The 17,641-nt window shown below is 38.4% G+C and overlaps 1 protein-coding gene across 3 annotated transcripts in view; it reads right to left on the bottom strand.

Moving 5' to 3' along the window:
• The window catches only part of DHX9 (DExH-box helicase 9), a 35,900-nt gene extending 22,357 nt beyond the window's left edge, over positions 1 to 13,543 (bottom strand). Inside the window, exons 1-8 of one of the 3 annotated variants that reach the window (XM_070746305.1) lie at positions 13,438 to 13,543; positions 11,454 to 11,591; positions 10,210 to 10,350; positions 8,460 to 8,568; positions 6,497 to 6,618; positions 5,912 to 6,060; positions 1,273 to 1,319; positions 485 to 621 (exon numbers count right to left, since the gene is read on the bottom strand). In XM_070746305.1, the coding sequence (XP_070602406.1) occupies positions 485 to 621; positions 1,273 to 1,319; positions 5,912 to 6,060; positions 6,497 to 6,618; positions 8,460 to 8,568; positions 10,210 to 10,350; positions 11,454 to 11,564 (816 nt within the window). In that variant the 5' untranslated portion in view covers positions 11,565 to 11,591; positions 13,438 to 13,543. Of the gene's footprint in view, positions 1 to 484; positions 622 to 1,272; positions 1,320 to 3,024; positions 3,160 to 5,911; positions 6,061 to 6,496; positions 6,619 to 8,459; positions 8,569 to 10,209; positions 10,351 to 11,453; positions 11,592 to 13,010; positions 13,227 to 13,437 lie in introns of those variants that run through there. The other 2 variants (XM_070746306.1, XM_070746307.1) reach the window with 2 other exon arrangements.
• Between the last annotated feature and the right edge of the window lie 4,098 nt (positions 13,544 to 17,641).

Genomic DNA, 17,641 nt, shown 5'->3' with positions numbered 1-17,641 from the left:
GTTATATAGTTAAGTTGCTCCTGTTGTGTTTTCTTTCAGGGAACCTGCTTGGGAATACCAGATCTCATAGTCTATGGCACCCACTACATTCTATAGTATGCACCTTCCTCAATCTGCATGTAATCTGTCCTGCAAGATTAGGGCTTCAGTTAGTACACCCATAACATTTGCCTACAGTGCATCCTTTCTCCTTGATTGAAATTCCTGCCTCTTCCCACTTAACAACCTACATGGTCCTAGGGGCGACAATGCCAACCAAAATTGCTATTGCTAAGCAGGGAAATCATATGACATTGAGCTTTATAACTAGATCCCTTAGGACAGCAATTCCAGTCCCAACTGCTATCATAACTCAAGGACTAACCGTGTGCATTTTTCTTTGTATCCTGCTTTCCAGGTCTACATTGTTCCCAAATTGGATCATAAGCAAGTCAAACAATATGTACTAATGAACCAGTTACAGAATATTATCTGCAAAACTCACCGATTCACCTTCCTTCTTCTTGGTTTGTCCAGAATAAGCCTCAATGATGCTCAAATGATAGAGCTGTCTGACCAAGGAAAGAGCACAGGATTGTGCTGCCAGCTTTTTATTTGAGCCATGCTCACGAGCAAAGATTCCTGAAATAGAGGAATGCTACCTCTGAGAGCAATTAACCAAAGGCAATCCTTTTATTCCTTTTGTTTTCCCAACTGTGGCAACTTCCAGGTGCGTAGACTTCAACTCTCAGAATTGTCCTCAATGGCCATACTGGCCATGAAATTTTGGGATTTGAAGTCCAAATGTCTAGAAATTGCCAAGCTTAAGAGTTTAATAATAATAATAATAATAATAATAATAATAATAATAATAATAATAATAATAATGATAATGATGATGAAACAAACAGTTTTAGAATGAAAAAAATTAAACAAAACCATAGTTACAACTACTTAAAAATCATCCATGTGCAAGCTCTGAAATTTTACAGATAACAAATTTTTGGGGGGAAATGTTCTATTTAAATTGTGATCTAGCTATAGTATTTTTAGTAACTATATAGACAGGAATGTTGTCAACTGTGTATAATGACAGCTCCAGGTAATGGGGATGTAGGAAAAGGGATTTCACAATCTGAAAGTTCTTTGATTGCAAACTCCTAATCAACATGAAGCATTTCAGTATACTGAATCAATTCAAGCTCACTAATTTCTCTAAATGGAAAAGAATTCTTTTAAATTGGATTGGCATATTATGTGGTGATGTTCATTTCCAGTGAGACAAGGACTTACTTCGGCCCAGCTGTTTAACATAAATAGTCATTTCGGCAATGAAGCTCCTGCAACACATTCAAAGAAAACAGCATTGGTGCTTTAGTTCTGAGGAACCAAACAAGGGTTTCCAACATAGTTGTCTAACAAAATGCTGTGAGAAAACCCATTAATATTCAAATATTCACACACTGAATTAGAATCCACACTTTAAAATATTCTACTCTGATACAATACTAGATAGAAATTTTTCCAAACATATACAATTCCCGTCATGCCTTAGGGGTTAATATACCAATGAAAGAATTTAGAATCTGTATTTCTTTGGAGTGATGATAAAGTTTAACAGATGGACCCATGAAGTTCTTAAATGAATATGTAACTAGGATTAAAGAATTCATGCAAAATAAAATTTTATTTTGGATTCAAATTTATTGGATCCTTTCTGCAGACTAAAAAAATCCCCCCAAAAGTCACCAAAGGCCCAGATCACATTACAAACTTGACTAGAATTTTGCTTGCCTCTGCCTTAGGGGAGCCAATTAAACTGGCTATATACATACCTTTCTTTCTATAAAGGGATTACATCATTAACAAGATAACCAAGGAGTATATGCTCAAATTTGGGACCTGCCTCCAATAAAACAATTAAAACAAATAACTTGATGTGATTATTTCAATCTGTTTTAGGAATACTGTACTCTTATTTGATAAAATAAATTTATACTATCATAATTTATCTAAATGTTTTAGTAAACAAGATTCTAATATGCTTAGTTTGAACATGCATTAATGTTCCAACCGATAATCTGATCCTCATTTGAACATTGTTCAAACAGATAATCTGATTTAACCAAAATACCATAAAAACCAGCCATCTGCAGATGAATCAACCTTTGACATTTTTGTTATGTTTTAATTTTCACAAATGGCTTATCTTTGGGTAGCACATTTTTCATAGTATGTTGGTTAAACATTCAAAGGTTTGTTTATCCAAAAATGGGCTTAGCCATGACTATATAATATATACAGATAATCCTGGAGAGGGTGGCACTGGTGCATAATCTGGAGGTCTTCTTGTTCTCCCAGCTTTTGTAATAAAATCAGGAGGTAGCAACGGCCAAGAGGGCCTTTGCACTTGTTGACATGGACAGCCATAGAAATCAAATCAAACCAATCAATTACTCAAATGCATAGTTTTAAAAAGCATTACTGTGTATATTTATTCATAAGCCTATCTGTTGATAAACTGAATGGAGATTTTAGGTGCATTTTGGCAACTAAAACTCTCAGCTTATCTGCAAGTATTTATGGCAAATGCTTTTAAAATCATTTGCTCAGCATTTACTTAGCAGATATCTCTAACTATGTAAACATGCATACAAACAGGCACTTAGTTATTCTAAGGAAAGACATTCAATTTTAAAGGTTCTAGGACTGCTAAAGACGCTTAAGATCAGATACTCAATATCACAGGAGCTAGACTGATCCTTCTGAGCATTTCTTCTGGAAAATGATATGAATTTATCCAGGTTTTGAAAAGATGACTAGATTTAAAATCTTGCAAAGACAATCTCCACATATTATTTTTAAAGATAAAATAACTGTAATGCATATGTACTCCTATTATACTGTAGGAAAAGTAAGTTATATGTAAAGCTACGTCAACATATATTAGTTATTTCAACATATATTAGTTATTTCACTGTCAAAAAAACAAACGATGATACTAAGTTTATTCTTAGCTCCTTCCTAAGCCACCAATGAACTGACCTTCAGGCACAGCGGCTTCATGAATCAGAAGACCACTGGCTCTCAGGGACAAACAGCCACCCTTTCATTAATGACACCGATGTCAGTATGTTTCTCAGCCAGGCTTAAATTCAGCACTCAATTCATTTCCTCCACCTGGGGGGGAACAACGACACCAGAAATCAGTTTACAATAGTCCCATGTGATTGCTTAGTACAGCCTAAGCAGCAGCACATGTGTGAACAAGCAAAAATCTCTGGTGTCGCAGTTGCCACCCCATTCAGCATAGAATTTATATTGAATTAATATTGAAGTCCTTTTCCTAATGGAAAATCAATTTTGTGCATCAGGGAAATGTGTTTAGATTATTATTTTTTTTAAAAAAAAACCTTTAAAGTAACTTCCAATCACAGATTTACACCTTTACCAACAAAATTATGTATGTAATTAAGTATCTATTCTGTTCCATTATATGGAACAGGGAAATCTCCATAACTGTATTTCTACAAAACAATTCTCCCTATTTCATAAAATAAACTAATTAGTAACTTAGTAATTAATACAATACTAATCAAATTTATTTATTGCACAACCAACCTACTGGAGCTTTGAGCATATATGTTCTTCCTACTACCCCATGCATATAGGAAGAAATTCAAAATACTAACTACCAGTTTTCAATTAACCAGTTATTCATTAATGTGAATTTCTGTCATTTTGAATTGTGATTGATGGGGAAAAACAGGATTGCACAAAAATGATTCAATTTGGTTTGTTAGAATCACAAAGCCACCAATTAGGTAAACAGACTTTGATTCTGGATATAACAAAATTCTAGTTAATTGGGAAACAGAAGACTATAATCTCTGGCACCTAAAAGAGCAGAAAAGATGAAAAGCATAAGATTTCAATTAAGAAATTGATTTGCTTAAATGTACCATTTCAATGCATTACCCCTTCACTTTCCCCCCATATCTAGATGAACCCATTTCAATTACTATCGGTTACTTGGAAAGAAAATGAAATTGTGTGTCTGGGGAAAAAATATCAGTTTGCTTATTTTAAAAACCTCACATCATGACTTTAAAAAGAAAATGGGGAAAAGAGACACAGTACTTGGCAAGACACATTAAATACTGCAATTCTATGGGAATTTGTCTTCTAACAGCTTTTTATCCAAGACTAAATTACACAGGTTTAATATAACTGATTCATTATTCTTTTTTTTTAGCTATCCCAATTTATACCTAAAAACATGGGTACCTTGTAATGTGTTTATTTATTTATTTGGTTGGATGTTTTTAACACAATTTTCTTTAGAGATGCAAGAAATTCATCCAAACTTTCCTGGGAGTAACAAATTCTACACCCTGGAAAGCTCTTGGGAAAACAGCAAACAGACCGAGAAACATACTGTCATCCATGCCTCCATCTTCACCAAGTAAATATTAAATAAAGCTTGTATTTGGAAAAAAAAAAAACCCAGCAGAACTTAAAGAGCTATATATAGTGGAGAAAGTCTAAAATCATAATTTTATGAAGAAATTAGGCAAGGGCATTTTTCTGGGCAAACTGGGAACAGAAAAAGTCTCAGCTACTTCATTTCTTAATGTCAGACTGATGATAAACATAAAGCAATACTTCTATTAATAAATATGATAATCTTGATAGCATGTAACTACTGCACAAAGAACTATATTTTATGGAAGCTGAAAGGGAAATGACCTCAAGTATTCTAAATCAGAAATTGAATCTAACCTCTGATTGTATGTCATCAAACTACACCAGGCATCATCTATAATTTGTTGGAGTGTAAACTAGGAAGTCATTAGAAGCCTTGGTAGCTTTTCACCTCAATTTTTTCTCCTTTTGGAATATTAAATCGAAACCTGTGTACAGCTGTTTTCTTGTTCAGTATTCAGATAGCTGTATATTTCATTTTAGAAGATATATATCATGTACAAGCAAATGTTTAACTAGATTTTTACAAAGAGTAATGTTCATGGAAAAAATATGATTGTGATACCAAGAAAACCAAGACTAATTTATGAAGTTATTAGAAGGTGAATAGCTTCACTTTGGTTAATTTTGGATGTTTAAAGGACAGGTAAGAACATGTAGACAACTGAAGGCAGAGACAGATGGGAGATAATTATTTCTTTATATCCTATTATATATTTACTCAATAATATATTTACTACTATAGCTTTATTTAACATTGTAAGGAATTTTGCAATAGCAATTAGATGTCAAACACACTGCAAATATTAAGGCTTGACTGGCAAGCCACTTTATATTATAAACCTCTTCTGGGATTACATGAAGGTAACTGCATCTCCAAACAAATGGGATTAAAATAAACATCAGGCATCATAAAACAAATGCAAATTTGAACTGTTTTGGTGTGCATATGCTAGCTTTCTACATGTAATAATTTTTATCTTCCCTCCTACTTAAGAGCACAGTAATGTTCTGCCATGAGTTTTTGTTCAAATTGTAATTCAGAGTTTAAGAACAGGCATGGTACTGAATTTCCCCCCACATCATGTTAGCAAACATTATTCCCAGGATTTTCTGATTTTCAAATTTAATAAGATACTATATGACTATTATATAGACTGTGAGACAAAACTAAATTCCTTGTGTGTCCAATGACACTTGGCCAATAAAGAATTCTATTCTATTCTATTCTATGTTATGTACTTTCTATAAATCTTACTGTAAAACTATCCAAAAGTATTTCCAAATTCAAGGGCAGAGATTATATTATTTAGGCCATTTAAATGCCAAACACTTTACTCTGCCAAACCCTTAAGGTATTTCTCTATTTAGAGATGAAGAGCATACAACCATTAACAAGGAAAATGTTTTTCAATAACATCAGCTTTATGAAAAAAACAACCCAAACCTGTTGTGATCAGGTCCCACTTGAGTATATTTATATTCGCCTTGGATTTTCTCCTTTTGGAAAAACTGATTCAGACGGGCTTTAGCATTCTCCAAAGTCCAATTTCCATGAAGGCCAGCATTTAAATCAATTTCTTCTGACTCCAAAGTCTAGTAGCAAGAAACAATTAACTTTAAATTGTTTCAAATACTACTGTAAATTTAATTACATGCTACTGTAAAAAAGATCTTTTAACATTTAATTATATTCTCTGATAACCAAGTGAATTATTCCCAGAAAATTTAAGATTTAGTGCTCTAAAAAGAACCTTTGGAATCTTATTTCCTAGAATCTACAGCATTATTGTATTATAATTCAGATACGTTACATTAGCAAAAGAATAACTAAACATTATTTGTACTATCTGTTAATCAAAGTAAAACTATCAGAATGTTAGCATGATTATATATAGCATTATATATACTGTAGGATTATATCTATGCTAAAGTATAGCCTTGCATCATTGTCTGATAGCTCTGTTGACAAACAAATCTTTATAATGAAAATTGAGCTTGGTTAATAAGTTTTTGAGAAAAAAAACCTTACAGCCTGGACCTCCTGTTCTTCTTTCCGGGAATAATAATCATTCAAGTTAGCGCCACGGTCCCACTGAGCTCCACTATAGCCAGAATTTCCAACTGCTGTTTCAGTAAAAGTAGCACCAGCATCTAGCAATGGGAGGAAAAAAACCATGGTTAATAAGAGCATTAACACCTGTGATGCAGATAGCTTTAATTTAAATGTCTAAACCTCACAAATCCTGTCTTTGTCCTGCCCGAATAAGCTTCATTTGAAACTGACAATACACACCCTTATTAGTAGACATTCACTTTCTGAGCAGCTTTCAAGATTTATTGTAACATCAAATTCAATAGATGTAGGCACAGTGACAACTAGAAAATCTTTGTTCATTTATCTTAATGGCTCCTAACAAGAATAAACAGAAATTGTAGCGTAGGTCTTAGGAAATGAAAAAGAGCGTTCATCCCCTCAATTTCCAATGTATTTAAAGTTGGTTAACTCTAAACTTTTGAAATTACTTGCTTTAAGTGTGAAATAATAAGTGTGCAGATGTTTATTTTGATAAATTCTAGCTTTTTCCTAATTCCAAGAACAAATATTTTAGAAATTTAGATTAGGAAAAAAATGAAGGAAAAAGAATTATTTTGACTTTTTCTACAAATGCCAACTCCACAAGGATTCTGGGTAGCTTACAATAAAAAACAACAATTAAAAGACAGTTTAAGAATACATTAATAATTCTTTAATGAGGGTGGATATCTCTCAATCACTCATGGCCAGATCTAGATAGTGACCTCATTCAATCATTGGCTATAGGCATGTCAGAAAAGCCAGGTCTTAATGGCTTTCCGGAAGACCAGTAGACTGTGGTGTATTATGGATCCCTGGGGGCAGTTGGTTGCAGAGCGTTGGAGCCACCACAGAGAAGGCCTTTCTCCACGGCCCCGCCATTTGACATTGTTTGGTAGAGGGGACCTGGAGAAGGCCAACTCTGTGGCCCCTTATTGGTCACTGCGAGCTGTGCAGTAGAAGGCGGTCCCGAAGATAGTCGGTCCTAAACCAGTGTCCAGAGACTGACTGGGAGCCAGTGCAGCTTGCGAACAGTGGAGTAATCTGGGGTGTACCTTAGGGTGTACCAATAGCATGCACGGCTGCATTCTGGACCAATTTAAGTCTCCAAACGCTTTTCAAGGGTAGCCCCATGTAGACTGTATTACAACTGTCAAGGTGCGAGGTGATAAGGGCATGAATGATTGTGTGAAGAGTCTCCTGGACTAGATAGGGTCGCAAATAGTGCACTAGGCGAACCTGTGCAAAGGTCCCCCTAGCCACAACTGTTGATCTAGTCTTAGCTGGGGATCTAGGAAGATGCTCAAGTTGCAAATCTGATCTGAGAGAGTTATTTCTTACCCCCAGAACCAAAGACAGACAGATGGTACAGTCTTTCGTGGGCAGAACCCACAGACACTCAATCTTGTCGGGGTTAAGCTTGAGCCTCTTAACTCCCATCCAGACCCAGTATACCCTGCTTTACAACTTTGGAGAGTTGTAATGCAGGAAAGAAACAACTTAAAAATAAAATGGATAAGCCATAGAAATATAAAATTAAACTAAACACATCAATAGTTCCTGCTAATTTTAATCTATTTGTCTCACTGTTTTAATCTTTTATACCCTAGTTTTATATATTATAAGATGCTCAGAGTTGTGACAGTGAGATGGGTGACAAATAAATTTAATAAACAAAAATATTTCACATTTGAAACAAGTTTTTATTGCAGAAGAATACAATTTTTACAAACATCAAAAAATATTTTGTTAGAAACTCTGAGGTAAATCCAGATTAAGTATAAAAAAGCAAATAAGTCAGTCAGTTAATTATGTTGGAACATTGTTGGATGGGACTGAACTTCCATTGCTTAATAAGCAGTTTTAATTTGTTTGGTAATATACAATGTATTGAGTGTGCAGAGGTTAAATGACTTACTTGTTTCTGATTTGAGTGCCAAATGAGGGGGAGTTGGCCCTCCTAAAGGAGCGTCAGGCGCGTCTCCAACATCTGCTCCAGAAGCACCTTCAGTACTCGCTCCTCCTGCCTAACCATGATAAAAAAAAACTTTGTAAAATTGCAACCTGTACTCTACTACAGTGTTTTTCAACCAGTGGACATGGTCAGGTGTGCCATGAAGCGAAGAGCAAAAGTTGCGACACTGGAAGCTGAGCTTCCTTCTTCGTGCCTTCCTTCTTCGTGGCAGGTGAGCTTTGGGGCCCGGCGGGAGGGTGCCGGCAGCAGCGGCACTGAGAAGGAGTTGCGGGGTGGCAGCTGCGAGTGGGAGCTCCAGGACGGAGGCACTGGCAGCGCCCCGCCCGGCTGGAGCTTCCTTGGCGGTGACGGCAAGTGAGCTTCGGGGCCCGATTGGAGTGCGCCAGCAGCAGCAGCACCAGGCAATAGCCATGGGACGGCGGCTGCGAGCAGGAACTCCAGGGTGGAGGCATCGGCAGCTGCAGCACCCTGCCCGGCTGGAGCATCCCTGGCGGCGACCGCAAGTGAGCTCTGGCGGGAGGGCACCGGCAACGGGAGCAGGAGGGCACTGGCAGCAGAAAGATAGCAAGAAAGCAAGAGAGAGAGAGAGGGAAAGCAAGAGAAAGAGAGAGAAAGAAAGCAAGAGAGAGAAAAAGAAAGAAAAAGAGAGAAGGAAAGCAAGATAGAAAGAGAGAAAGCAAGAAAGACAGAGAAAGAAAGCAAGAGAGAGAGAGAAAGAGTGCATGTGAAAGAGAAAGCAAGAAAGAAAGCAAGAGATAGAGAAAAAGAAAAAGAAAGGAAGAGAGGAAGAGAGAGAAAAGGAGAGGAAGGGAGAAAGAGAAATGAGAGCAAAAGGGAGAGAAAAGAAGAGAAATGAGAAAATGATTGAGGCAGAGAATGAGAGGAAAAAGAGAGAAACAAAAGAGAGAGAGAGAAGTGACTCTTGATTTAAAGCATATGATAAAAAGCACCCAAAGAATAAGAGAGAAAAAGCCCCAGCCCACACCTGTTTTTGGAAATGGTTCAAGAGTGTGTATACACACACACACAAGGGGGGGAGAAGAGAGATGGAAAAAGAGAGGAGAGTGTCTTAGAGTATTATTCTGTGTCATTTTGATTGGTGGTGTGCCCCAGGATTTTGTAAATGTAAAAAATGTGCTGCAGCTCAAAAAAGGTTGAAAATCACTGCTCTACTAAGAGTATATTTTCAAGCTACACATAACCTCAAGTAGAATTCCAGGAGAAGTACTATGTAACAGTAAGGTTTACTGCTACAAAACAAAGGTGCATGCCTGTTGTTTCCCCTTTCCCCCAAGATAGAATGTAACCTTTGAGTGATTTAAAAAGGTTGACATCTTTAAATGTTTAAAATGTACTTCATGAAATCTCTGCCTGTAATCCTGAATGCACATATAATGAATACATTCCACACAATTTTAGACAAAACCCTCCATTTATGAATAAATCTATTCTTTTTCAAAAAATGTTTTGTATTAATTAAAATATTCAGAATTTGAAATGAAGGATATAAAGCAAATATGACTTCCAAATATGGCTTCTCTTAAAACACATTTTGAAAAAACCTTCAAGTAGTTATTAATAAAAATACTGATTCTCTTCCCCAGACAACAAAATACTGTGCAAAACAACAACCCGCATAAGCACCATGCATGATAAAATATAACACATATTCGCAGGTGGTAGCATTACTTACTCCAAAAGCTGGAATTTCTTCACTTTTGATTTCATTTACTCGAACTAGATAATTAAGGAAGTCTCTTGCAGCATTGGTCTGAGCATCTTTCTTGTTGGTGGAATTGCCCATACCAATATAGTTGAAGCCTGTCACACGAACCTATTATAAATATAAACATATTGCTAAATAACTTCAGCAACATACATGCTTGTTGTATAAAGTTCAGAACAAAATGCAATTTAACATAGTTTTGCAACTCTTCTTAAAACAACATTGGTCAAATAGCAAATCCTACAGCAGGATTTGTATCTGCAACTCTCATGGTTTGTTTGACATGAAAAGTGCAAATGAGAGTAGCATTGTTCCTCTTACCCAGAAATGATTGCATGCTTGCCCAATTCACTGTACAATCAAATAATCAATACAGGTTCTGATTGTTTTCCACCTCTGCTTTCTTTCCAGCAAGTTCCAGCCATGACACAAATATAAATATATACAAATCCAATAAATAATAATAATAATAACAAATATAAAAAATAAACCTTCCCTCTAAATTAGATTTTTCTAAGTAACAGATGGTATATCATTTAAATGTTTTAGTTGTTGTTTTATTATACTTTAGATATTTTTGTTTCATTTTGCAAGCCACCTTAAGATACAACTTTGAGGAGCAATGGGATTTGAATTTTTATGTAGGTAAATCTTTTTTAGAATTATTAATTTAACTAAGAAAGCTAAATACATGCTTACCTCCCTGAAATATAGGAATAAGAGTTCAACTTGGACTGGTTTGTATCTAAATAAATATACTTCATTTGTAAGTCTTGCTTTCTTTATTACTTCCTACCAGCGGTTCTCAACCTTTCTAATGCTGTGACCCCTTAATACAGTTTCTCATGTTGTGGTGACCCACAACCGTAAGTCTAGCGCCAATTCTCCCACACAAAGTTTTAAGATGATTGGCAGGAAGATCAGAGGGACACCCCCACTGAAAACACCTGATTGGTCAGATTGTAAAAATATGTTCCAGAATAGAAGTTTTATTTTCTAACACCATGGGAAATTTGTATTTTCCCATGGTTTTAGGCAACCCCTGAGAAATGGTTGTTCGACCCACAAAAGGGTCCCGAGCCCCAGGTTGAGAACCACTGGCCTAAGTTATATATTGTAGTTCACTATGTAATATAAATTTAGAAAATTTAGATAAATCTTTATGAAGGGAACTGGTGAATAATTATTCTGAGTAGTCATTAAGTGCTCACCTCACAGACAAATTTCTGCCTGTTTTTATTGCCCACAGCACGGATCTCATAAGCAATGGTGATTTTTCGCTTGCCACACCAAGCATATAGGAAATTCTTCACATCCCCCATGGTAGAAGGAGCCTGAGTAGACAGAACCTATGGATCAAAAGTAAAAGCATTAGATTGCCAATATATTTGTAGAGAGACAAGCCTCTGCACACATGGAATAAACAACAATAACTGGTGACAGGTCAAATTCAGGAGTTCTACTTGAACATAATTAGCTGCGTATTCTCTCACATATCTTTTCTTTTATATATCCTGAGAACATAATTAGCTGCGTATTCTCTCACATATCTTTTCTTTTATATATCGTGAGAATATGTGCACCAATACAAATTCCTTGTACTGTATGTCCAATCACACTTGACCAATAAAATTCTATTCTGCTGTTCGTCCATCCTATTCAAGGAGGACCTTGACATCCAATGGGTTGTGGATGTTTCCACAAGTGGCTGGTAAGGCCTATATGGGCACAAATTGCTCTGCCACATGTTGGGAAGACACATGTCAGCACCATTGTCACAGCATTTGCATTTGCATCCCTGGCTTTGCAGTGCTCCCTTCTCTACTGCTCTGAATGTTTTTCTGGCCTCAGAGGTCTGGCAGCCTTGGTGGATCAGCATGTGCCATGTTGGCAAATCTTGTGCCCGGGTTTCCCAGGAGGTGGTGTCAATATTGAGGGTCTTGAAGGAGGCTTTCAACATGCCTTTGTAATGCGTCCTTTGTCCCCCATGTGATCACTTTCCTTTAGACAGCTCACCATAGAGGAGCTGTTTAGGGATATGATGGTCTGGCATCTTAGCAACATGGCCTGCCCAGCGGGTCTGGGCTTTCATTAGCAGGGTGGGAATTGATGGTAGGCCTGCTCTGGAGCAGACCTTAGTGTCAGGCACCTTATCCTGCCTATAGCAGTGTTTCCCAAGCTTGGCAACTTGGAGATATCTGGACTTCAACTCCCAAAATTCCCCAGCCAGCATTTGCTGGCTGGGGAATTCTGGGAGTTGAAGTCCAAATATCTTCAAATTGCCAAGCTTGGGAAACACTGGCCTACAGGAATGCCCCATTCAATTCCAAGTAAAAGCAAATATAGAAAACCACAGCCTTCTGGTTCTTATATGTATTATTTATTAATCATATATTTTCCCGTTACCAACAAATATCTCTGCCACCTTACAACTCACTTTTATATCAAAAATAATTTTGGAATGGAACAATAAAAAAAGCCTTACCCATAGTTTGTATTATCTACCCGACAAACCCATTTCCCACTGTTATTGTTAGCTGCTGTTTCAGATAGTTGGAAAGTGTCCTTGTAATCTCAGGAAAACAATATGTTTCCTATTCCAAGTTAAAATACTCCTTCTACTCCCCTTATTTGTTTAACTCTAATAAATAAATTTATAAATAATATATTTAAATAAATAAATTTAAATAAATGGATTTAAATAAATACATTTGTTTAAAATAATACATAAACTCAAATCTCGTGCTCAATCGAACGGAGATGTGCACCTTGTAATGAAATCCTTTCTAGGTAGGCTTTATTCTTCTTTTAACGCAGCAAGCGCTGGTTTGTTAACTCAAATGGATTAGCTGACCTCTTTCTTCCCACCCAACCTCAAGAGATGCAGAACAACTCAAAGCGGTTATGGCAGCACCACATCCAATGTGGTTGCAAGTTGCAGCCTAGCGCATCTGAAGAGTGATAGCTGTCGTTTTTCCCATCTCAGAGGAAAAAGGGCTGCGTTTCCCTTTCAACCAAGCAGTGCTACTGCGCATGCTCTTCGCCGTTAGGCCTTTCGCTCTTCCCCACCCCACCCCCGCACATGTCGCGTCTGCGCACTCCTTCCCTAAATGTTACGGTCCGTTTACATCCGGGAACGAACGAACGGCCCCGTTGAGCAAAAATACATTTTTTAAAAAATAGACACAACCTAACCTGGTCTGGTCTGCTTCCCAAAACGTTGTCTCGACGAAGGCGAGAAAATCCGCTCCGCTCAGGCCCCTTGCTCAGACTCCCGGTCTCAACACATCCTCAAGATGGCGGCGGCTTTACGCATGCGCAGAGCTAAGCCTGCACGACTAATGGCTAACTTCGAAGAATGTCTCTGCGGGAGAGCGATAAGTACAGCGCCTCCCGTGGGAAGATATAGAATTGCAAGGTATTACAGGGGAAAGACGTGTAGAGGCTTTCCGCATAGGAATTGTGTAATGTGTTCGTGGTAATCACGTAAAAATAAAAAGGATGAAAAATATAGAATTGGTCCTTGGGGTAATGAACAGATGACAGGTAACATGTTAAGAGGTCATCATAGAAACCTATTGATAGGACTGAACACTAAGTGGGAATCTCTGGGAAGGAGATTTTTAAAATCATAAAATTCATTTATGTCTTAGCAAACACAATATTTGGGGCACCTTAAACGAATAACAGTAAAGCCTTATGGATGGAGGACTATTTCACAGGTTCGTGAAATAATTGCTTCATACATGATTGCAGGTCGGCAAGTAGAAACCATAGAGATAGCTTAAATTGTAATGAAAACTGAGGGTGCAGGCTTAGCATATAAACTTGCACCAGGGGTGGGATTATTTTATTATTGATCAATTGATTTTGCCCAATACACAATGAGGGCTTTAGTGGGTATAGACATGGTAAAATACATAATGAAGGTTATAGAGGAGATACTCATAGTAAAATATATCTAAGAAATAATAGAAAAGAAGATATAGTAATAGAACATATCAATGAAACAATAGAAGAAGAGATATAGGAATATAAGAAAGGTGTAGGAGATATAGGAGAGCAATAGGACAGGGGACGGAAGGCACTCTAGTGCACTTGTACTCGCACCTTACTGACCTCTTAGGAATCTGGATAGGTCAACTAGATAATCTAAGGGTAAAGTGTTGGGGGTTTGGGGATGACACTATGGAGTCCGGCAATGAGTTCCACGCTTTGACAACTCGGTTACTGAAGTCATATTTTTTACAGTCAAATTTGGAGCGGTTAATATTAAGTTTAAATCTGTTGTGTGCTCTTGTGTTGTTGTGGTTGAAGCTGAAGTAGTCACCGACAGGCAGGACGTTGCAGCATATGATCTTGTGGGCAATACTTAGATCATGTTTAAGGCGTCTTAGTTCTAAGCTTTCTAGGCCCAGGAGCGCTGCTATCGGTGCGCTGTGCATGCAGCTTCTATTCTCCTGCGTGTGCAGAAGCAAAAAAATCACCAAAATCTCATGTGTGTGGCCGTCCCCTCACATGTGCAGAAGCAAAACCACTGGAATGTGTGTGCACGCAGAACAGAAGTTGCATGTGCAGCGCAACTTTCACTATTAGTGCGCTGTCTTAATCCATACCGGTAGCAACCCAATACTGGCTTGCACATACAGTATATAAAAGCAGCAGTGATTGTTTTACGTGGCAACATAAAATCCTCCTGTTGGTAAATAAACTCCTTCAAGGCAGCGATGAAATGCTGTGGGTGTAGTGTGGCTTAGTGGAGGAGGCAGGGGAAGTATAATGCAAAATCTCCATTCTCACCCCACTCTGGGGTGAGAATTTGCCGGTTTTCTGAACTTTCCAAAATTTCTGCTACTGATTCTCCGAACTGCTCAAAATTTCTGCTTCTGGTTCTCCAGAACCTGTTAGAACCTGCCGGAACCGCCTGCTGCCATAGTTCCCTCTAAGCTGAGCAGTGAGCAATCGTTCACTTAAAAATCATCATCAACTCAGAGTTTTCCAAACCTGCCCAGAAGCCGAGAGGGAAGGAGAGAGAGAGGAAGAGAGGAAGAGAGAGAAACAGATAGAAAAAAGAGAGGAAGGAAAAGAGAAAGAAAAAGAATGGGAGTAAGGAAGAGAGAAAGAAAATCAAAATCTAGTTTGAAACTAGCTCAACTATTTAAGTGGCATTTTGATATTGATAGAGTTGCCCTATTATGAGCTCACTGTTATAGACACACAGTACAGTATTTTCTTTTGAAATTCTCTGAGGCAAAACAGGGTGGGTTTTTTGTTTGTTTGTTTGTCCGCTCGTTCACTCATTCACTCACTCACTTACTCACTCACTTATTTATTTATTTAATATTTCTGTGCCGCCCAGTCCCGAAGGGACTGCCGCTCAGACACTATACTTTTCCACCCCCCCCAAAAAAAATTAGAGGGAACACTGCCTGCTACCGCACGAATCCCAGCGACCGATAAGGTTGCACAGAGTTGGCCTTCTCCAGGTCCCGTCAACTAAACAATGTCGTTTGGCGGGCCCCAGAGGAAGAGCCTTCTCTGTGGCGGCCCCAGCCCTCTGGAACCAACTCCCCCTGGAGATTAGAACTGCCCCCACCCTCCCTGTCTTTCATAAACTACTCAAGACTCACTTATACCGCCAGGCATGGGGGAGTTGAGACACCTTTTCCCCAGGCTTTTTTATACTTTGTTTTATGTTTGGTATGAATGTGCTGTTTGGTTTTTTAAATAATGATAGGGTTTTATATGTTTTTTAATATTAGATTTGTTCCACTGCTATATTGTTTTTATTACTGTTGTGAGCCGCCCCGAGTCTTCAGAGAGTGGCGGCATATAAACAAACAAACAAACAAATAAATAAATAAATAAATTTTACATTTGCTTCAAGGATATAGGATATTATTAACTTTGCCCAAGCCCAGATATAATTATTGCTTTTATTCAACTATATATATTCAAATCTGCAGTAGACTCATTTCAAGTGCATTTAAATCTTCACCCAGAATTTACTTGGTATTCATTTATTCTGCATACATAACAAACATTTTGAAAGTCATCCAGGTCATCCTTGTCCCAAGGATGCTTTTTTCAAGAGGCAACTGGACTTTCCTGTTTTTCTTTGAAGTTGTTTCGCTTCTCATCCAAGAAGCTTCGTTAGCTCTGTCTGGATGGTGAGGAATGGAAGGGTTTATAGTACCTCTACCTAAGAACGCCTCTAGATAAGCACCGGGTGTTCAAGATTTTTTTGCCTCTTCTTAAGAACCATGTTCTACTTAAGAACCTGAGCCCGGAAAAAATTACCAGGAAATCTGAGAGCGGCACGAAGGCCCGGCCAGTTTTCTGCCATTCCCCCTGGGTTTCTCTCTCTGGTGCAGTGTATGGGAGGCAGCCTCACACTGGGTGTAAGGGAGGTGCGTGCTCCTCCTCACTGCCTCAAGAGTCCCTCTTCTTTTTTAAGCCTTAAAGTTTCGGATTTTTTTGAATCCCCTCACCTCACCTTCTTCCATCGGCAGCGACTGTCCTCCTCCTCTTCTTCCTCCTCCTCCTCCTCCCACCCAAATTCCGAGCTGTTATTTCTTTCTGCAAATCCATGCATTATTTGCTTTTACATTGATTCCTATGGGAAAATTTGCTTCTACTTGCAAACTTTTCTACTTAAGAACCTGGTCATGGAACAAATTAAGTTCTTAACTAGAGGTACCAATGTATATTCCTTGCAGAGAGCTGATCATTTGCATTCCGTTAGAGCAGGGGTATCAAACTCAATTTCATTGATGCCTGCATCGGGGTTATTTTGAAACCATGTATGTGTTTTGAAATAGGCATGGCCAGCTCAACATCACTCATGTCATGTGGGCACCTGTGGGCAGCAGAAGAAGGCAAGACCAGGGTGAGTGCCAAATCCTTGTCTTCCAGGAAGCCTTGCTGTCCTTCCGAGGCCACACTGACCCCCAAACGGTGCACAAGCTGTCCAGAGCCCAGCAGAGGGCAAGGGCCCAGCCTGAATTTCAAGCTCCCAAAACTCCACAGCTCAGCCCAGCCACGCTTCCCTAAGGGGACACCTGGCTGTACTTACTTCCTCATTGAGGCTGCTGCTGCTGTTTGCATTCTCCTTGGCCATGTTGCTCATGGTGTGTGTGGGAGGGCAAAGTGTATGGGTCAGAGGGAGGCCCATTCCCTCTCCAGGGGAGGAGACCTGGCGTTATAACTGCGATATAACATCATCTGCGATAGGATGGGAGACCACCAGGAGGGATCAGGAGAAGGAGACAAAGGGGATGGTGAAAAGGCAGCAGGGCTGCTGGTGGCCAAGGACTAAGGCAGGACATACCGTATTTTTCAGAGTACAGTAATCCCTCACTACTTCACAGTTCATCTTTCACGGGTTTTCAAAGGGGGC

Source organism: Erythrolamprus reginae, chromosome 3, assembly GCF_031021105.1.
Source record: "Erythrolamprus reginae isolate rEryReg1 chromosome 3, rEryReg1.hap1, whole genome shotgun sequence".
Taxonomy (NCBI): Eukaryota; Metazoa; Chordata; class Lepidosauria; order Squamata; family Dipsadidae; genus Erythrolamprus; species Erythrolamprus reginae.
This window is presented reverse-complemented; position numbering and strand designations above follow the sequence as displayed.